The sequence below is a fragment of the Hetaerina americana genome, unplaced genomic scaffold, assembly GCF_022747635.1.
Source record: "Hetaerina americana unplaced genomic scaffold, ioHetAmer1.1.p SCAF_45, whole genome shotgun sequence".
In the NCBI taxonomy this organism is placed as follows: Eukaryota; Metazoa; Arthropoda; class Insecta; order Odonata; family Calopterygidae; genus Hetaerina; species Hetaerina americana.
In genome coordinates, this window is record NW_027287041.1 from 3,746,254 (window position 1) to 3,769,357 (window position 23,104).

The window sequence follows — 23,104 nt, forward strand, 5'->3', positions numbered from 1 at the left end:
CTTGGTAGTATTATACTGTTTCGATTTAAACTCCTACTGTGATGAAAAGAAAAAGGAATATAGCATAGACATAAATGAAATTAACTCAGTTTTTTCTTGTAAATAAACAAACAATAAAGGAAATTATCTATTAAAGGGGTGTATAATTTTCTCACATAACTGTTCGACATAGGTTTATTTAGAGTATAACCCTTACAAAACAATTATTTTTCCTTCAATGACTTAAAGAAAGAACAATAACACTTCTAAAGCATTTACAATACAATTAGCACACAGGAAAGGAAAAATATCATTTAAGGAATGATATATTTTTCTCAGTTAAAAGATTTGAAAACATCAGAGAAATTTCATGCTGTTGCTTTTAATGAAATTTTTTTTTAATTTTTACACCACATTTTTCGGCATAAAAAGGTGTCCTGCATGTCTTAGCTTCTCTTGATAACTTATTGACAAGATCAACTATGAGACAGTTCCATGCAATGCCTACCTTAAATTACATTATTCCATTTTACCGACTGAAAATAAAAAATAGCAAATTTCATTAAAGTTTTATCCTTAAGTTGACCAAGCTATTTGTAAATTTTGCCATACCAGCATATCCCATGAGTACCTTAGGGTAAATGTAAAATTAGAAGGCACTGAATTAACTTTCATCTTGGGATTGTAGATTTTTATGGAATTCAGTTGAAAGACTCCCCATTCTCAGGATGTCACCATGTAGGTTATTTTTCTGACAACAGTTTTATCCATATTTTAATGAGTATCTTCAGGTCAAAGTAAACAAGGTCAGGTCACTTTGACTTGAAGATGTTCATTGAAACACAGGCAAAACTGTTATCAGAAAAATAACCTATATAGTGACATCCTGAGAATGGAGACCCTAACTCTGATCTTCATGTTTCATTAAATCCATTGCACAGACATGACTATTAGAGCATAGTATTCGGCATGCTAATTTTTCAAAGAGTTTATACTTCTAAAAGGAGCTGTGGTAAGAAATTGGAGGTTATTCTCATAGAAGCTGAATAAATCACTACAGCAGGAAACTAATATCGGGAAAGAAGGAAATATTAGAATGAAAGAGGCAATGAGAAAAAAAACAAATAAATCCTATCCTGTTGCTTCAAAAAAAAGCAGCAAACTCATTTCTAAGAAATAATAGACCTTGAAAATCAAAGAAAATAGTCTAGCTGTTAGAAATGGACATGTAAAATCAACAAATGAATGGCATTACATCTTTCACATGATGTTTAGATCCTACTTAGGGTAAAACACAATCCTTAGCTTTCCTTACCTCGTTTCTGGAACACCTCTCCTCCTAGCCTTAACTTTATCTGAGAAATATCAGCATCACAATCTTCCTTAATGTCTACTTCTTCCACAGAGGGTATATTTATTTCTGTATCTTCCAAAGGATCCTGCAAAATCAAAAAAAATATTACAGGTTTTCAGTATATCCATGAAAAATATTTTTATTCATGTTGTTTTTAAGATTAATACAAAAAATTAGAAACTTGTATTCTTTATATTACTGTAATAAATAATATTTTAGCAGATTTTTTCCCTCAAACAATTTACTTCCATTGGTTAAGATGATGGCATTGAAGTATGCAGAGATTATGAGACTTGTTATGAAATTGTATCAGCCTGTTCTATTGAGAAATGCAAGAGAAATTACTGCATATAACTTTACACAGTAAAGAACACCAAACCTCTTTCTTAAAAAAAAAATAAAATGTGATAGGCAGAAATGCCTGTTTAGACTTGGCCTTAGCCATATTGAACAGATATGAAGAACCAATCAACTGAGGTTGTACACTTTGCAAACTAGTACTAACTTCATATGAATTACAATTTTGTTTAGGTTATTACCACTTACGGTAGATTATAGATGGACATAACTACCAAATAAATATTTTGCAACTGCTAACAAAACAAAATCCAGGGATATACTTTACATTAAGTCCCCCTTCATCTCTGAGTACCTCTTCCCTTCCCCCAATCCAAACTTATTATCTGGTTCCTACCCTTTCCTTGTTTGACTAATGTGATCCCTTTATTACAGTTTCTAGCCTCTTATCGCCAGTCAATATGGCTTTCTTCCAATTTTTCCTACCTTCATTGGATTTCTTGGGAAAGCCTATACCCTTGCCCAAAAGGCCTAGTACTTCCTGATTTGTTTTCTTTTAGGTCAATTGCCTTTTCTTCATCCTTATACATATTTCAAAAGCCTACAATACTTTTCTGTTCATTTCCTACAACAAATTTGAACAAGTCTTTTCTTTATAACTTTACTTCATATCCATGTCATCAACTTCTTCCTGTTTAATGCATTTCTTAGTGCAGGTTTTCTCTTTACCTAACTGCTGCATTGACAGTATTATTACTGAACACTTAGATACATAAACGCTGTAGTTTTTGCCCTCCTTTTCTGGTGCCTTGCCTTTTATTTTCTTCAGAATTCTAAAATCTTTGTTTCATTAATTTTGATTCTTATTGTATACCTATAATATAATGCACAACCCTGACTTATATCCCTACTTAGCACTGCCAAACCAGTCAATCTGTTCTTTGCTCACACCTTCCCAGTCGGAGATATGTACAGGTTAATGATTAGCCTTCTGTTTATCCTATGTATTCCTATTCTCTGCATTTTACTCACTAGTTCATCCCAATTCATTCTATCAAATGAGCTTTTGAAATTTACAAAACAGATACATACTGCGTGTAATTTAAATTCTTCTCAATTAATGTTCTCATTACTTCAAAAGAATTCAGTATGCTTTTCCCCTTCCTGAACCCAGACTAAAAATCTACTTATTATATGCTTGACTTTATCCTTTTATCAACAATACAAAGAACCACTTTAGGTGTGCAGTATTTCAAACTTAATGTTCTTTGTTCTTCACCCGATATGACCTTTACCTTGTTTGGAAAGGAACTAAATTTTTCCCCTTAATTTTTCATGCCAGATGCCTTCTTATCACTAAAAATCAGTTCATATACTCTTCTTTCAATATTTTCCAAACCTTAAGGTAATGCAGCAAATATGTTTTCTATCCCTATGGCGTTATTTAACTTTTATCTATTTTAGAGCCCCTTTCTATGTCATCATCGGATATACCTGGACCTAAGTCATATTCCTCCTGGCATCTTACTTTTTTATGCATAAACTTGGTGAACTAAGTTCTTAACCATCTAGTTTTTTTTAAATTCCTTTCAGATTTCTTGGATATTTTCTTTGTCTTAGCTTTCTTTTTCTGAGGCATTTCTTTTCCACGTCTTAACATGTTGGTATAAGTTCTTTAACAGAGTTTTTTCACATTATTCCTTTCAATTCTCTCGGATCTTTTCCATTTCAGCTATAATCTTACTCAACTCAACTCTAATTGTTATCATAGATCTTTCCTTCTAACTTTCTGATGATTGCTAAATAGTACTCTAATTTTGCTCTTCATTTGCATACTTACCATATCCTTGCATAATCCTGAGAACCTTTATTTTATATGCTACCAAAAGTTCAGAGAATCAATAACCTTGAAATATAATAGGAAGAGTCAATCCCAGCTGTACTCTTATAAATGGCCAAAGGATAGGTAAGGGAAAATAAGGAAGCTGGCAGTAAATAAAATAAATAAAAAAATAATAACTAAAATAAAATAATTCCTGAAAATAATAACAAAAAAATATAATAAATAAACTAAAAATAATTGAAATAATTAGATACGGCAAATGGTTAGAAGAATGAAATAGAAGAATGCAAATAAATCATGTCCTATCTAGCTTGGACTATATAGCATTCATCCTTGCTAGTTTCAAGCACTCAAACACAAGTAATTAAATTAAAATTACTATATTAATCAATGAAAAAAAACATGCACTCTATAGCTTGGATGTACTATGCAGCATCGAGCCTTGATAGTCGCATGCAGTCCCACTTTAACACGGCTTATGAGAGGTCTCCCTTAGCGTCAGGGGCTAACTAATCCCAGAAAGTGAAATAAAATTAAAAATTATAATCAATGAATATAATCATGCACGTTCTATCTCGGATGTACTTTATAGTATTGATCCTTGCTAGTCACAAGCATTCATATTCAATAAGAACTTAGCATAGGCTCTTTTTGGGCCAATGACCTGCCATTTACACATAATATAAGCAAAATAATCACACACTCTTTAGCTTGGATGTACTATATAGCATTGACCCTTGCTAGTCTCAAGTATTTACATTCAATCAGGGCTTGTGAGAGATTCCTTCTGCACCAATGTCTTATCAGTCACACGTCACTTAGCAATAAAAGCAAAATAATTACAAACTCTCTATCTTAGATGTACTAATCAGCATTGATCCTAGCTCGTTGCATGCATTCACAATTTATCAGGGCTTACAAGAAGTTTTCTTGGTGCCAGTGGTGGACCAATCATACATAATGAAATAAAATTAGAATAAATGAAAAATAACCATGCACCCTGTAGCATGGATGTACCATATAGCACTAATCCTTGCTAGTCTCAAGCACTCACATTTAATCAGGGCTTAAAAGAGGTTCCGTCTGCTCCAGCGGCCCATCAGTCATATGTAATATAATAATAAAAACAAAATAATTACAAACTCTCTACCTTGGATGTACTAAGCAGCATTGATCCTTGCTTGTCGTATGCACTCATATTCTATCAGGGCTTACAAGAGGTTTTTACCTGTGCCAGTGGCCCACCAATCACTCACTTGCTTGGGTATGTAAAGATGCTTTAACCCTTGTAAAACTTACTCACTCACTCACAGGTCTATTGTGGAATGTCTTTAGATGTTACTACTGTGACTTGCACTTTGTGGAAGGATAAGGGAATTACCCAGAGGCTAATGCATAATAACTCCTTGGAGGACATATTCAAGTCAGATGAGGAAGTACAATAAGCAATAGTCAGTTGGCTTTGTGATGCAGCATGAGAAAGTTATGACTCTAGTATTATAAAGCTCCTTACAAGGATAAAAATCATTATTGACTGTCAAAGCAACTTGAAATCCTCAGGCTTTCTTAAGGTTTATATAAAGTTGAAAATAAATCAATTTTTCCGTGAAGAACAATGAAAGACCTTACTTTTTGAAGGGCCTTTGTTGTATGCAGTAAATGCTCATCCTGTAGTTCTTCCGTATGCCTATCTATTAATGGATAAACTTAAAAAAAAGTTCTATCATCAAAGAAACACTCAAACCGTACTGTCACATACTTTTCTTCTTCCTTTCCAAAGTATCTTTCAATTAATCTACATCTGACTTGAATGTAACATTCCAAGCTATCAACATTTACACCTAGAAAAATAATTTTAACACAGTCTAAATGAAAGTTGCAAACCTATCAATCATAAATTTATTTCAACTGCAGTCACCCATCACAAAAAAAATCCTTCATACCTTCCTGACTCTATCTGTGGCTTCTATCTCTACAAGAACATTCCCCCCCTAATAAAAATACACCGACCAGCTACTTGATTGTCTCAGAAAAAGTGGGTAACCTGAAAAACTGCTGAATAGTAAAATTCTCAAACCTTCAACCCAAAATACTCTTCTTCCTAAACCAATCTGCCAGAAAAGTCCTAACCTTATCATCATTTCTTTATCCAAAAACCATAAAATGAAAGAATCTGTGAACTTTTCTCCATTATAAATAAGATCCAGTGCACATAACTTTTATTACCAGATTGTCCTTCTATTTTAAATACCCATATTTGCAGGACATTTGCATCTTAAAGTCCACCTGCAAGCAGTCTCTTCTAAGCCCCTGTTGGAAAATCCAGAAGTACATGCTGCAAATGATGCCATCTTTAAAACCCTTTAACTTGCTTACCAGCAAATTGCATCCTCACACCATCTACACCACAAAAACATTAACTTAGCCTTTACCACAACTTCTGCCCGACCTAGTACATCAGTCAATGAAACATCAACATCTTTTTTCTTATAATAACCAGTACTATTCTACCAAAATCCTTAACTATCCCATCCTTAATCTCCCTGCTTTAGAATACCAATCTTTTGATGATTACTGCTCTGTTAAGACGATTGAAAACCTTTTCAAACCTTAAAGGTGCAGAGAGATAAGATCTGAGAAATTGCACATATCTGAGAGCTCATCTCATTTAAGGCATTCTAGCCTAACCAAGCCCACCAAATAATTGGCTACAAATAACAAATTTGTGTGTCAGGGAAAGAACAAATAATATGATTTGTACATAGAGGTGCTTAAAAGAATAAAGAGAAGGAACAACTAAGTCATTCCGGCATACACCAACAATTTGAAATTGTATCAGAACATTATGTCCAGCCCTATCAGCTGCGGAGTACCAGAACACCTAAACACCATCTTCACATTTCTGATTCACCCTTAGTCTTTATTTCCTATCCTTTGAGTTTACTTTGCTTTATAATCCTGGGCACACCTTATCTCATTCTAAGAAAAACAAATCACTACACTCACCTATTTGAATACACGACTTATATCATTGCAAAGCTTTTGCCTTTTTCATTGGAAAGGTATTTCATATATGGATCATTGCAAGAACACTATATAGCCAAAAATACAGGGTTTGTCCGGAAAATAAGTGTACTGAGCTCAGGAAAAAAATTTATTACATTTTTACATATCTTAAGCTAATATTCCTCAAAATAGGACCCTTGTGAGTCGATATACTTGTTCCAGCAGCGTTCCCATTCCTGGAATGCTCCCGCGAAGGCATCATCGAGAACCTCTCGAAGACTCGTCATCGACTTCTTCTCTGCCCTCCACAAACATCTTGTGCCACCAAAAGATCATGTTTCTGGACATGGCTGACTCCCCGTAAGCCTGGTTAATAATACCGACTGTTTCGGTAGACGATTTCCTAAGCTTTACCATAAATTTGATGGAATAATGCTGCTCCTAAAACTTTGGCATCGCGTTCCATGACGTGGGTCGAGCGTGAAGGTTCGCGTTAACAGAGCTCCTCACTACACCACAGCTCAGAGCCGACTGCCTTTTTCAGCGTTGCTTGCCAACATACCCCCCTCCAAATGCAGCCCATCAGAGCTGTACTGGGCATGCCTGGAGCGGCACGCCCAGCCCAGGAGTCAGTATACTTATTTTCTGGACAAACCCTGAATAAGTCTTGCTCATAAGGGCCTATACCATTAACTTTGGTAAATAGGATTACATTTAAGGCATGACAAATAAACATCTGTTCCTCTCATGGTTATCATGATTTGAAAAATTAAATAACAGTCATTATGGCACAAAAGCTTTTATTTTTCTCCTACCTCAAGAGAAGTCCTTTCCTGAATTTGAATATTTTGGTCCACTTCTTCCTTGCTAGCTGGAATTTCAATAACCTCCGACTCTTCAAGGATCATCTTCTCCCTTTTCACTGCGATCTGCACATATTTGTTAAAAATGTTGGACAATAATAAAAAAATATGAAAAGATTTTTGCAGTTTCAATTTTTGGTAGGAGAATTTTTTAAAGATACTCAGTAATAAAAATGAATTCTATCAGGTTGTCATTGGATATACATGAAATGAAAATGTAAATCTCAGACATTTCAAAATGACTAATTGCAAATTCTTATTTTATCAGGAAACATTCAAAATTGTGTTTTGAGCATATGACCCTACACCTTTAACCTTTTAAGAAAAGATGCTAGTTATTTTCTTCGCAAATAATATGTTTCCAAGTTGAAATGAAAAATTACAATTGCACCAATGTTTACATGAATGAAATATTTCTATAAAAAAGTACATCTTATAAAAACTAATACATTAATAAATCTGATAGAGGGTAAACATGCCAAAATACAGAGGGATTATTTGGGAATGCTTTGCAAAGAATTGTAATTTTTTCCTATGCACATATCCAATGCATACAATATAGACACAGTTTTTAAATCAATGCCAGTATTCATCAAGTGGTACCTAGACATTTAGACATTTGTATACTAGGGAGCCCTTCCCGGACTACAACCTTGATGTGGTGGAAGGGCTTGTGCATTCCGATGACCCCTAGAGCTGTGCTGGTAGGAGTAATAAAAATTGCTCCTGGTAGCGTCACCCATGCCAGATAGGTCGAAGGTTAGGAGCCAGACGAAAGGTAATCCACGCAGCGTCTGTTCCTCAGTGAGGGGGCTGCAATGGCGTCTGACCCCAGTGGGGTGGCCAGTAAGTGATGGTGTCATGTTAAAAACACTATTGAGGAAGGCAATGGGAAACCACCGCAATTATCATTCCCAAGAAAAATATGATGGACAATAGAGATATTTTGGGGTCCTGGCACCCACGAGGCTCGGCCCAATCGGCCGTGTGTCATGCCCGGCAGCGGAAGAGGCAAGGCTTCCACGGTCATCATCCCACAAAATCCTTGCAAGGGAAAACCAGCAGCCGCAGGACATAAGACGCAGGAGAAGAAGACCAAATTGGTTAGAATAGGAACGTAGAATGTTAGGGCAATGATGAGGACAGGGAAATTGGAAAATGTTAAGCAAGAGATGAAAAGGGGAAATATAGATATTTTACGTCTATGCCAGGTGAGATGGAAAGATAGCAGGGATTACTGGAATGATAAGTATAGAATAGTATACAGCAGTGGGGTTGAGAGCCAACGAGGGGTTACCATAGTATTAAATGAAGCGGGAGGAAGAAGTGCAGTCAACATAGAGCAAGTAACGGATAGAATACTACTAGTGGAGATAAAAGCAGAACCGACGAACTTAGTTATTAATCAGGTATACATGCACCGAGCAACCATAAGGAAGAAGAGGTCGATAGGATAAACGATCAGTTAGAGGACATGATCGCGTGCGTTCCTGCAGGGAAACATTTGATAGTGATGGGGGATTGGAATGCGACGGTAGGCAAAGGAAGAGATGGCAATGAGGTGGGGGACTATGGTTTAGGCTGAGGAATGACCACGGGGAGAAATCAGTTAGATTCTGCAGAAGACAGGGATTAGTCATCACCAATACTTGGTTTAGACACCATAAAAGATGCAGGTATACATGGAAAATGCCTGATGATTCAGGAAGATATCAGATAGATTATATCCTGGTTAAACACAGGTTTAGGAACAGTGTGATAAATGCTCACAGCTTCCCCAGAGCAGATGCGGACTCAGACCACAATTTAGTTGTTATGAAATGTAGCATATGTTTCAAAAAGATAAGGCAGGGGTGGCAAGTTAGAAAATGGAATGTAGAAGCATTAAATAGGTTGAAAAGGAAGGAATAAAAACAGGCAGTGGAGAAAATCATGGAGGACGATAAGGAGCTAAGTACTATCGAAGAAAAATGGGAATGTACCAAAAAAGGGTTGTCTAAAGCGGCAAAAGACACTATTGGAACCGTTAATGCCAAAAGCACTAGGAAAGCATGGATCACGGATGAGAAGATGACAAAAATGGATGAGCAGCAAAAATGGAAGAATATAAATACAGAATTAGGCAAAATGAAGTACAAAGAATTGAACAATAAATTAAGGCGGGCAACGAATAAAGTGAATGAAGCATGGTGGAAGATGCAGTGCGAGGATATGGAAAGTCTGCAGAGGAAGGGTAAAATCAGTGCGCTGTACAGCAAAGTTAAATCGTTATCGGGAAGTAAGAAAGAAGAGCTATGCTAACAGTTAGTGATAAGGTGGGTAAGGTAATATTTGACACAGGAAAGATCCAAGAGAGATGGAAGGAGTATATAGAAGAACTGTATAGTAAAAAACTCAGACCAAAAAAGTTAGACATCGAAAAAGAAAATAATGCAGAGGAAGACAGCTTAGGTCCAGGCATATTAGGCAATGAGATAGAAAGGGCACTGAGGGAGATGAAACTAAATAAGGCCGTGGGGATAGATAACATTCCCGTGGAACTTTTAAAATGCTTGGGAAAATGTGGGAGGAAGAGGCTATATGGGCTGATCCGTAGAATTTATGAGGAGGGAATCTGGCCAGAAGACTTTGTGAGATCAGTTTTAGTTCCTATTACGAAAAAGGTACAGGCCATGTCATGTGAGGACTATAGGACAATTAGTTTGATAACCTACGCAGCTAAGGTTGTTCTTAGTATCATAAACAAAAGGGTAGAGAGTAGGGCAAATGATTACTTAGGGGATGATCAGTTTGGGTTTAGGAAGGGGAGAGGTAGGCATGATGCAATTGCAGTAATGAGATTATTAATCAAGAGGAATATAGAACACAACCAGGAGGTATTAGAGCGTAGCTATGTACGGTGCAGAAACGTGGTAATTGAAGCAGGAGGATATACGTAGACTGGAGGTTTTTAAATGTGGGTGTGGAGAAGAATGGAGAAGGTGAAATGGACAGAGAAGAAAAGAAATGAGGAAGTACTTGGTATGGTGGGTGAAGAGAGGGGTTTGTCAGGAGTAATCCTATGGAGGCAGGAAAAGTGGATGAAGGGGGTGTTGATCGGCAGTGGGATGTTGAAGACTGTGATAGAGGGTAGAATGTTGGGCAAAAGAGGAAAGGGAAGGAACAGGATATGGATGTTGGAAGGGATGAAGGGAGGAAGAAAGACATGAAGGGACCTGATATAGAGTAGGATGATGGATTTTATTTTGTAAGGAGTAATAAAATATTTGTTTGGTAGTTGTGTCCATCCAAAAACCTACCTTAACCAGTAGATTACCTCAAAAAAAATACTAAGGAGGTAATCACCTATTAGAATACCCCACCTATATTTTGTGCAGAATTTCAATGCTTTTTCTCTTTTCCATTGAAAAAGAATTACATATGAGCACCATCGCTATTATGCTATATGGCCAAAAATGTCTTTTTATTAACATTCATGCCATTAAATTGGGTAAATAGCATTAAATTTGTGGCATGACAAATAAATACTGTTCTTCTCATGGTAATCATGATTAGGAAAATTAAGCATTGGTCACTATTAGTCAGTACAATTGCACTTATTTTTCCCTTACCTCAACAGAAGTCTCTTCCTGAATTAGAATAGTATGGTTAACTTCATCCTGGATTGCTGGAATTTCAATAACCTCCGTCTCTCTAAAATCCATCATCTCTCTTTTCACTGGGATCTGTTGTTTGTCTGTCTGATTATAATTGTTAAAAATGTTGACATTAATAAAAAATATGACCAGCAACTTGTTAAAATTAAATTTGAAATCTTTCACCTTTCCACATCAAAAAAAAGGTCATTGCAAAATCAATAATTTCAATTGAATGAAAATGATTTTGATTATTGCAATTATAAATGAAACAGCAGGGTTTTTGTCCTAATATCTTGAGCTTATGGCATAACATATTTCCATTTTTATCCGAGGGATGATCATTTGTATTTACATATACTATAGCTAAGTATCACTGTAAAACCAATTAATAATCTAAAATATTCTAAAATACAGAAAGACTTTACATTTGCTTATTTCAACATTTAAGGATAAGAAATTTTGAACAGATACCATCTTAAACAAGTGAATTGTATTATGTTATCCTTTGATGTAAATGAAGTGAAAATATGAATCTCAGACATTCCACAATGTCTTCTAACTTAAGGAATCATTCAAAATTGTAAGTGTTGAACAACTAAAACCAATAATTTGTATAAATAAGAAATGATGCTAGTCATTCTCTGGATAATTTTAATTCCAAAATGAACTGAAAAATTACCGTAAATTAAATGTTTACAGGAATGTCAGCATACAAGTTAATCATTAAAATCTAATACATTTGAAAATCTGACAGAGTGGAAATAATGCCAAAATACTCGGGAATTCTTTTGAAAATGTATTGGAAATATTTGCATCCTAAATACTAGTTTACAAAGCACAAAAAATTAATGGTAAGAGATAATGATAGAAAACACCATAATTATAATTTCAATTCTGGCCTCTAGTCATTTATGAACACCTGCCTTAAGTAATTGCCTTTTTTATGAACTATTTTCACTAATATTTGAAAAAAAGGCAGTCTAAGTACTCTCACACATGCATTTCTAATAAACATACAAGTATTCAATTTTTTCTCGCGAACATCGTTAATGCAAACAAAATTCGCAATTTTTAAGTCGATGCCCGTATTTGCCATTCGGTTATTAGCCATATAGGCATTTGTACACCTGGGAGGAAATTTATTTAATATAAACACGTTTATTAAACAATATGAGTAAATTCGTAACGAATATTGTTACCACGGACATTATAAAATAAAAACACAACTAACCTTTTCGCGGCAAATATTTCCCTCTTCCTGTTTGTATTCCGTTTGCCTCTCCAACATAAGATTGTTTTCGTAGCATTGCTGCTTAAACATATAGAAATCGGTCAGTATTTTAAAGCACTGATAGCAAATAAACCACGGGTTGATTCTATCCATCACTACCTATGAAAACAAGATTATTACGATATTATACCACGAACATTATCTCTCAACGGAACTCTACTTATTGACATAGTAACGCAGGGCCTTTTTATTGACCCAAAACAGGGAAATACCGAAAACTTTTGAGTTAAAATTACGATAAAATCGTCATGGTGAAAACGTAAACATGTAATTGATTGGCCTACTTTCAATTCCAATAACTCTTCTATTGCTTACCGTACCAACTGCTCAGCATCATCGTTTTCACTAAAAATATTTGTCAACCGACCACCACGGCCAAGACATAACCTACACTTGAAACTTTCTTGCCGAGACATCTTCGTAACAATAACAAACGTCAACATTAAAAACACGTAAGCAATGGTTTCCAAAATAGCCGACTACGTATCGATGAGTCGTTCGTTCTGAATCGATTCGGAAGTGGGAGTTTGAGAATCGACTTGGTTTTGTTTTGCCCTAAGTGATCACCGAATTCAAATAAATTTAATTGAGTGTAATGATCCTTATCAACAAATAAAACTGTCGAAATACCAAGAGCAGAGTTTAGAATAGTATTTGATTACCTAAAAATGAAACATTAAAAATAATATTACATTTTTCGAAGTATTAGAATATGTTTTATTTATTATTTGTACGTTGACCAACAAGTTTAATCCTATTAAGGGGATGCTTTAATAACACTGCCGAGTTTTCGGATAAAAAAATTCCTAAAAGCGTCATTATTCAGAGTGAAAAAATTATTAATGAAATCATTTATGGCAAATATTACCTTTTAATGTGTAGGTGAACTAAGCGAAAATTATTTAATACGGCATATTTAGTTGGAGTTAATAAATTTGAACAAAAATAGTTGAAACAAATACCATGCATGGAATATTAAAAATGCAACGACTGTTAGCCAATCGTCAAAGGATTTGAAATAATTATAAAAAGCGAAGATTGAATTGCACTGTTATTTGTTTTTAATTAGACCATTTAAATTGATGGTTCTTATCCTTAAAACAAAGTATTTTCTATTATCCTTGTGCCGAGTAATATGCAAAATATATGGCGTTTTTAATGTGAATTAATTAAATCCGGGCTTGCGTTAACTGAAATCAAATGAGGCAAATCCAATGTGAATTACTAGTCATACCTTTTTAGTAAAAGCTAAAAAATAAATATTTAGATTTTTCTTAAACTGTTTACTTCAGTAAAAACTTGCTATAAATCCATGTTTTTATGGCACCTCTGTATTAATATAATAATGAATAATAAATTCATATATATGTATTTTCATGAAATAAAAAGTGAATTAACGATTTCATGCATCATAAAAATGCATTAATGATGCATCCCTTCGATTTCTTCCAAACAGTCCTTAAACTCCTCCTTAATTCGCCCATTTCTGTCCGTTTTCATTCCTGTATGCTTATTCGACTGCTTTTTTCTCCACACTCATATTACAAAAGGCTCCAATGAACACCTATCATACGTTTCGCAGGACAGGTGACGATAGAACAGACGGCATGCCATAGTCATACTCCTAAAACTGCTCTTACTGTCTCCTCTTTCCCCATGCGCACCTGATAGCAGTTGTGGCGGCAGACAGGAGCGCGCGACGGATGCCTCACTTGTTGGCGTAGTTTTGTAACCACCCACCAGAGGTCTCTATGGGGGTGGAGTGAACGCCGGAGCGGGCAGCCTAAGCAGTCTCTTCTACGTACGCGCTAGAGTACAGTTCCATTGCCAGAGTGCCTGCGGCACCACATTGTACCTCCAATACAATAAACTACTGTTGTCGTTAACCGGCCTACGCTTTATTACCACCTGCCGCTAAAGTGGTGACCCCGAACGCGAATTTCTTTTCACGTTTTCTTTTTCTCCTCAAAGTTAGCGCGGACGTGGTCATGGCGTCTCCATGCCACGAGGACACTCCGCCATTAAGCGTCGACCGCATTGCCGTTAGGTTACCGAAGTTTTGGGCCGAGCGACCGGAATTATGGTTTTCACGGGCGGAAATTCAATTCAGGCTTTCCGGCATAACATGTGACGATACTCAGTTCGGTTACGTGGTGACTCAACTTGAGGACCGATACGCGATCGAGATCGAGGATGTGATTACGAATCCTCCCTCCACGGGTAAATATATCGCCATTAAGACCGAGTTAATTAGCCGCCTCACCACATCCAGGGAGCAGCGTATCCGCCAACTCCTTGAGCACGAGGAAATTGGCGACCGGAAGCCGTCGGCATTCCTCCGCCATCTTAAGACGATGGCCGGCGAGAGCGTCTCGGAAGATTTCCTCAAAACTCTCTGGCAAAATCGGTTGCCATCGGATATGAATGCCATCTTAACGTGTCAAGATTCCGCCAAATTGGAGGAACTGGCACGTATGGCAGACAAACTGAGTGAGATCACGCCACGTGCACAAGTGGCTAGTGCGTCGATCACCAGCAGATTTGAGGCATCACACCAGCAACTCCTACAACGCGTCGAGGAGCTTTCTCGCCAGGTTGCCGCATTGACCACAGGGGGGCCACGCTACCACCGGCCAAGGTCCCGCAGCCGCTCGCGTAACCGCGCGCGTTCCAACAACCACGCTGACGCCTCCGGTATGTGTTGGTATCATTGGCGTTTCGGCGACAAGGCCAAAAAGTGTATTCCTCCGTGCACCGCCTCTACCCCTCCATCTTCCAACGTTTCCACTTCATCTACGAGAAACATACAGGGAGGTCGGTAGACGCGGCCGCCGACCACTGCCCTTCTTCCAGCCGCCTTACGTCACGGACGACACCACCAAGACGCAGTTTTTGGTGGACACCGGCGCGGAGCTTTGTGTTTTCCTCCGTGCGCTGTTGAAGGGCCCCCGCGTGCGTACGGACTATGACCTGTACGCCGCAAACGACTCCGTCATCCCCACCTACGGATGGGTAGTGCTGCGTTTAAATTTTCGCTTACGGCGAGATTTTTCCTGGCGGTTTGTGGTCGCTGACGTGGGCAAACCTATAATAGACGCCGATTTTCTTAAGCATTTCGGCCTGTTGGTGGACATGCGTAACTGCCGCCTCATCGACGGTCTCACGTCCCTTTCCGTCGGAGGGCACTTAGCTAAGGGAGAGGCTGAGCATGTGAAGTCCATCGCCGGCAGCACACCGTTCCACGCCCTGCTCTCCCATTTTCCCAGCATCACCCGACCGGCGGGGACCCCTAAGCAGCTAAAACACTCCACGGTGCATTACATCCGCACCACACCTGGCCCACCGGTTTCATGCAGACCACGGAGGATGGCACCAGACAAGCTCGCCGCCGCACGGAAGGAGTTCGAGCTCATGGTGCAGATGGGTACTGCGCGGCGTTCTGACAGTTGCTGGTCCTCCGCATTGCATCTGGTTCCCAAAAAAGGTGATGAGTGGCGGCCGTGCGGGGATTATCGCGCGCTAAACGCGCGGACAATTCCCGACCGCTATCCAGTCCCCCATATCGAAGACTTCGCCGCTGGGCTCCACGGGAAAACAGTTTTCTCCAAAATTGACTTGGTAAGGGCTTACAACCAAATTCCGGTTGCGCCGGAGGATGTTCCAAAAACTGCTATTACGACCCCTTTCGGGCTTTTCGAGTTTCCCTACATGTCCTTCGGTTTGCGCAATGCTGCGCAAACTTTCCAACGGTTTATGGACAATGTGTTACGCGAGCTAGACTTCTGTTATGTTTACCTCGACGACATTTTGGTTGCCTCAGCCGACGAGGAAGAGCATAACAGGCACCTCAATGAAATTTTTACGAGGCTTAGCGATAGCGGCGTTCTCATAAACTCCGCCAAGTGTATTTTCGGTGTCGCAAAAGTTACCTTTTTAGGCTATAGTGTTTCCACCGAGGGTACCCAGCCTCTCGCAGACAAAGTGGAAGCTATTTGTAATTTCCCCTTGCCCGGAACCGTAAAAAAGTTACGCCAATTCTTGGGGATGCTTAATTTTTGCAGAAGGTTTATTCCCAATGCAGCCTCACTGCAAGCACCGCTCCATAATGTCCTGCGGGGTAAGGTAAAGGGCAATGACGTCCTGGTGTGGTCGGAAGGCCTAAAAGAGTGTTTCGCTTCTTGTAAGCAAGCGATTTCGCAGGCTACCCTACTCGCCCACCCGAACCCCGAGCTACCCCTTGCGTTATTTTCAGACGCGTCCGACAGCAGTTTGGGGGCAACCCTCCAACAGTTGACACACAAGGGTTGGCAGCCCCTTGCTTTTTTCACGAAAAAGCTTAGCCCCGCGGAAGTAAAATACAGTGCTTACGACAGAGAACTACTGGCCGTCTATAGAGCAGTGCTCCATTTCAGGCACATGATCGAAGGGAAGCATTTCATTATCTTCACTGACCAGAAACCTCTGACCTTCGCGTTTCGACAGAAGGCGGATAAGTGCTCTCCACGGCAGTTCCGTTATCTCGACATGATAGGGCAGTATTCTACGGATATCCGCCACATTTCCGGGAAGGACAACGTTGTCGCGGACGCCCTATCCCGAGTCGAGGCAGTGTCGCCCGCAATCGACTACAAGGCTTTAGGCATAGCCCAAGAGAAGGACGAAGAACTGCAAACTCTACTGACGGAAAACTCGTCCCTCTCTATGAAGAGGATCATGCTACCCGGTGCGCAGGTGGAAATTTTTTGCGACGTCTCCACCCCAAGAGCCCGCCCTTTCCTTCCACATAATTTCCGAAGGGAAGCCTTTAATTCAGTGCATAACCTTTCTCACCCCGGCGTTAAGGCATCGGCAAAACTCGTCGCCGAGCGATTCGTGTGGCCCTCCATCAATAAAGACTGTCGAACGTGGGCTCGCGAGTGCATCCCGTGCCAAGCGGCGAAGGTGACTCGCCATGTGCCAACGCCGGTCGGCACGTTTACCCCGCCAAACGCCAGGTTCGAGCATGTACACATCGATTTAGTGGGACCGCTACCGCCATCCCGCGGGTACCGATATTGCTTGACATGCGTGGACCGTTTTTCCCGTTGGCCTGAAGCTTATCCTTTGCAGGACATAACCGCGGAATCCACCGCCAGGGCACTCCTTCTGGGATGGATAGCGCGGTTCGGCACGCCCCTCAGGATAACGACGGATCAGGGCAGACAATTCGAGTCGCATCTTTTCAAGGAGCTGACGAAGTTCCTCGGAGTGACTCACCAACGAACCGCCGCGTACAATGCCGCGGCGAATGGCCTGGTCGAACGTTTTCATCACCAGCTGAAAGCTTCGATCATGTGCCATGCGACGGAGTGGTGGACAGACAGCCTTCCCGCTGTCCTATTCGGCATCCGTTCCGCATGGAAAGAAGACATCCAAGCGACCCCTGCAGAGGTGCTTTACGGCCAGACTCTACGCCTGCCCGGAGATTTCCTCGCCCCAGCATCCCAGGCACCACCACACGACCCCTTGAGTTTCACCTCACAGCTCCGGGACCACATGAGACGAATCACGCCCCAGCCAGGTTCCCGCCATGGGGACCATCCTGTATTTGTCTTCAAAGACCTGCGGACGACATCTCATGTGTTCGTGCGGAATGACGCGGTCCGGGGCTCACTTCAGCCTCCTTATGAGGGTCCATTTGCGGTGGTCAGCCGGCTGCCGAAGGATTTCGTGGTCAACATAAGGGGGAGGAACGCCGTGATTTCTCTGAACCGGTTGAAACCAGCATATATGCCCACCGGTGATGAACCACAAACTGCGGGACATCATTGCCCAGAAGGAAGTGGAGCAGCAGAACAGCAGCAGCAGATCCCTGTTCCCTTTTCCCCAGGGTACACCACGAAGGCTGGACGAAGAGTTCGGTTTCCCCACCACCTCAAGGATTTCGATACCTAGATTATCGCCATGATTTCATCCTTTTGTTAATATTGTCATTCTTCATATAATTTTTTTTATTAATTTATGTATGCATTTCCTTTTTTTTCTCTTCGAATGTATGTTTTTTAACGTTTTTTCATTTACCCTCAAGGTAATTGACTGCTAGGGGGGTGATGTGGCGGCAGACAGGAGCGCGCGACGGATGCCTCACTTGTTGGCGTAGTTTTGTAACCACCCACCAGAGGTCTCTATGGGGGTGGAGTGAACGCCGGAGCGGGCAGTCTCTTCTACGTACGCGCTAGAGTACAGTTCCAATGCCAGAGTGCCTGCGGCACCACATTGTACCTCCAATACAATAAACTACTGTTGTCGTTAACCGGCCTACGCTTTATTACCACCTGCCGCTAAACAGTTTTAGACATGGAAAATATGTGGAATACCTTCCTTTCCCATCTGTGATATATTCCTTAGATACTATTCCCATTCACTTTTGTATAAACAAATCTTGTTGTTCGTTATTATGTCAGTTCGATTTGGTTTTCCATAATCTCAAGATAGTAATATTATAATGGCTCTATGTAATAATCATAAGATATACTACCTTCTAAATTTTCCTATGCCCATTACAAGTTTATCACTATTGCAGCAGTTCATTAAGTGAGACTGATTTCATGAATATGACAATTTGATATTCGCCTAAGAACACAGTTATATTATATAAATATGTATGATCATAACCGAATATATTTAAATAAATTTACCTTAGGTTAATGAAATGAATGATATTAGCAAGACGTCACTAATCTATATTGGAATATAGGTCATAACATTTTTCGAATTTCAGAAACGGGGACGTCAACTATCGAATAATATATTTTGACGAGTATTCTTAAAGAAATCTAATGAAAAAACCGGAACAGTATAACTTATAATATAATTTCATTACTCTAGGATTACGATGGCTGATAGATGCCTGTATTTTTCGGTAATCATGAATTTTTGCATCGTAAACAATGCTTATTGTTAATCATTTGACACGGATCATTGAAATGAAAGAACGTAACAGCAATGTTTTAATTCATTAATATCTATGCCTATTCAACTGATTTTATTGATACTACAAGAGCTGAAGAATATCTTAGGAAAGGCGTACTCCAATTTTCCATGACTCAGCCTTGAATGAAATCTAAGTAATCGCGAAAAAGGTTTTCATATGTGTGATCTGGAATAAGATGCTGTCTTTTAACACCAACCCATTCCTTTTCCAATCAAAACAACTTTTTAACAAATGAAGTACGAAATGCAAGTGGCCAGCAGACGAGTTTCGTATTTTATGTGTTATTGCTATATTGAAGACTTTAAATGCTGTGTGAAGTAATGTTTGAAGAACGGCTTTGTACTCCTATAGTTTGTTTTTATTTCAATTTTTATGTATACATGAAAACGGTCAGCATTTCCGATAAAGCAGAATTTTAACTTAGCAGATTGTGTTTGAACAGTCGTGAAGTGTTCATTAATATTTCGGCGAGAAGACTAATTTACACTTCAGGCTGGAAAAGTTAATAGAGGGTTTAGTAGATGTTAAAGTAAGTTCATAAGTCTATTTCGCTTGCCCTTTAAATTATATGTTCAAGAAATTTCCGAGATCTGTCGAATGAATGAACGGAACATAGAATGTAATTATTTTTTTTGTTTTCCACTTTATATCAAAGAATGTCTGTCATACTTCATCGCCTGATAAACATGTGTAAAAGGGTTGACTTTTTTTCATTTACCTAATTGCTTGATTGCATTGAAATAGGCCAAAATATTTGGGATCGGATTAAGATCATTCATTTCCATATCAATGGAAAAAATCACTTCTAAATTGGGTACAACAAATGAATAACGGAATGCAAATGCCCTCCTATAACGTTGTTTACTTGTATAAAGTTTTTTCGACTGTGTTAATAACTTTTGTTTGTTAACTAACATTTTGACAAATTGCATTATTTCTTTGACTTTAGATTGTCCAGTAAATCATTGGGCGTATCATTGATCAACAGTCGCGGTCTGTTGATCAATGTTTTCGGCTAGAATAGTAAATTGCAAATAAATTTGGAAAATACGATAGAGGATTTAATAGATGCCAAAGTAAGTTAAGTTGTCTTGCTAAGTGTTTAAAAAATTTTGTTTGTGAGATATCTTAAATGAATTGGTATTTGGTTTATGTATTCCGTACACTGTTGTCCAAATGTATATACAAGTTTAGGCGAGACGTGAAATCTGATGTTAATACATGTTAATGGCAGAGTCTATTAGGTTGTGGGGGATGCATATTATCCCTGGTTGGTGTGCTCTGCCTGCATGGAGAGGCTAACGGAATTCCGGCTGCTTTATCGTCAATGTGCCGAGTGTCTTTTTTCCATAATCGCATCCAGGAGGGGAAGCTATCCTTCAAGGAAATGCGTAATAACCAATCCAGAAGAGGTCAGTTGTATTTAATAATATGAACGATATAAATAACGAAGACAAATTTGGCTAAAAATTAATATTTCATGACATATTCCCTGATTAATATGTAGGAAAACCATTTTACTGTTTCAAACGGAGTCATTTAAATGTTATCGAAAACACCACTTTTTTAGGATGGAATAATGTTAACATTAAATTAGAGTTTAAAATTATGGACAATTAGTCAAGATAGATGGTTTTGATTTTTTCAAATGTCAAGAAGAAAATTCAATGTTTCCTTGACTTTCCACCACGAATGACAAATAAACACTTGCACAGTGAGCAAAAAATTGGCTTTTTGGGTGAATAATGTAGTCAGCACTTTTTAATTTTTTAAGTAGTATTCATCATATATTTATTTAGCCCAATAATATTATAAACGAGAAGCGAGACGATTAAAAATCAATCTGCCTTCCTGTTATCTCTTTTATGAATAGTTGATGCCAGCCATTTAATTGCGTTTAGGTAAAATTGTTATTTGTTTGCAAAATGCGTGAGTCCCACATGATTCTCATTAGAAATATATGAAAGAGTATTGAAATAAGTATTTATTGCCCTGATACTCTTATTTATAAATTTTGACTTTGGATATTAATGAATTATGGCATTTTAATGTTTTGCAATACATTCCTGGTGAAACCAAGAAAGAGTATTCTGACGAGTTTATGATGAGATTATTGACAGTGATGCTATTGATAAGAGGGCTGTGGCATCCCAGATGACATGATCATTGTCGAAGAGGAGGTTGACATTGCTGTTAGATGATCTACTTCTCTAGTTCGGGATATTTATTCATCAAATGTTGCATCAATACAGGAAGGTAGCAGTCCTTGGTCAGAGAATGAAGAGGCAGGTAATATGGTAACCATACATATTCCAGCATAAAATAATGCACATTTTAGGGGAAAATAAATTAAATATTGAATGCACTTATACAAATTGATTCAATTCTTCACGTCCTCTCCCTTCCTAGTTCCTTCCCCCTGAAAGTTTAATATGACCAGCAGGCCAATGACTTCAGACAAATGACAATCAGCCTGCATTACTATATAGTGCACCAATTCCTCCCTTACTTTTTAGACTTTCCACGGCCTCAGACAGCATTTTTACAATTCTTTTTACTCTATTTTCATTTGTGTTAATTTATTATATAATTTTTAATGCTTGATTCTACTTAAATCTCAGTATTAATTATTTAACTAAGTTGTATCTGAGTCACTTGGCAATTTTCATGCATACCTATGTCTCTTAGTGTCAAAACAAGGCGTAGGTAACGGCTAATCCCCATCTTTAACCTGCGGAAGTCGATTCCTTTCCTTATGTGGTGATTTCTTGTGCATTTACTGTAGTCTCCAACCTAATCACCATCTCTTCTTTACCTTTTATCCCATTCCAATCTTAAATCACTATTGTATTATCGTATGTTACAAATGCTGCCATATTTTCCTGCACGAACTCATGATTTATTATGTCCTATAAAGGTGGTAAATCCTATCAATTTCTTTCATCTTATGATTCCTTGGTATGTAGACCAGTAGGATGATCAAGGATGTTGATTCGATATGCACTTCTACCAATAATAATTTATCAGTTGATAGTTTTAAGTTGACTATACTTTTATCTAAATTTTCATTCATTATTTTGTCCATTCTTAAATATAATATCATGAATATCAGGGTTTCAGGGCTCATTATTTTGTAATGCCAGGGTCCATCTAAGACATAGCTACACAGGTTTTTCAATGAATATTCAATGAAGTTCAATGACATGTTATTTATATAGAATATTTATTGATTCAAAGAAAGAAAAAGGAGCAAATATTGAGCTAGAAAATAGGATAACTTAACGGAAAGCCTGAGTTTGAGGAAGGTAGAGGCAGGGGTGTAGGAAGATCCAGGGATTTACTTTGGGGAGGAAAATCACCCCCTCCATACCTCTCCCCCCCTTCGCCCCCATACACACTTTTATGTACATATAACTTCTTCGAATGGATCTTATTTCATTTCTTCTTCTCTTTCATTTCAGCCCAAATGCTTTAAGAATCTATTCCACCCACAAAGCCCAGGGCACACTTCTGCCTGTCTCTGTCACATCTCTGACTCTGAAGGCATGAGTTCACGCTCCTCAGACCAGCTGAGTTCCATAATGTGGGATTCTGTGTGGGCCAAGTGGCTAGAGTTTGGCATGGAAGAAGACAAAAGCTGTTCCAGACCCAAATTGAGCAAGTTGGTGCCAGGGGTCAGTCAAGGAGCTAAAAGTAGCAAATATTGAGTTAGAAAAATAGGATAACTGAATGGAAAGCCTGGGTTTGAGGAAGGGAGAGGCAGGGATGTGGGAAGATGCTGGGATATACTTTGGGGAGGAAAGTCATCCCCTCAATCTCTCTCCTCCCATTCTGTCCCACACACTTTGCCCCAGCAAAGC

The 23,104-nt window shown here is 38.7% G+C and overlaps 1 protein-coding gene across 1 annotated transcript; it reads left to right on the forward strand.

The window, feature by feature from the left end:
* The first annotated feature begins 14,259 nt into the window (after positions 1-14,259).
* LOC139693217 (uncharacterized) lies at positions 14,260-15,093 on the forward strand. The gene has a single exon (XM_071591321.1). The coding sequence runs from the start codon at positions 14,260-14,262 to the stop codon at positions 15,091-15,093; it is 834 nt and encodes a 277-aa protein (XP_071447422.1).
* Positions 15,094-23,104: the final 8,011 nt, after the last annotated feature.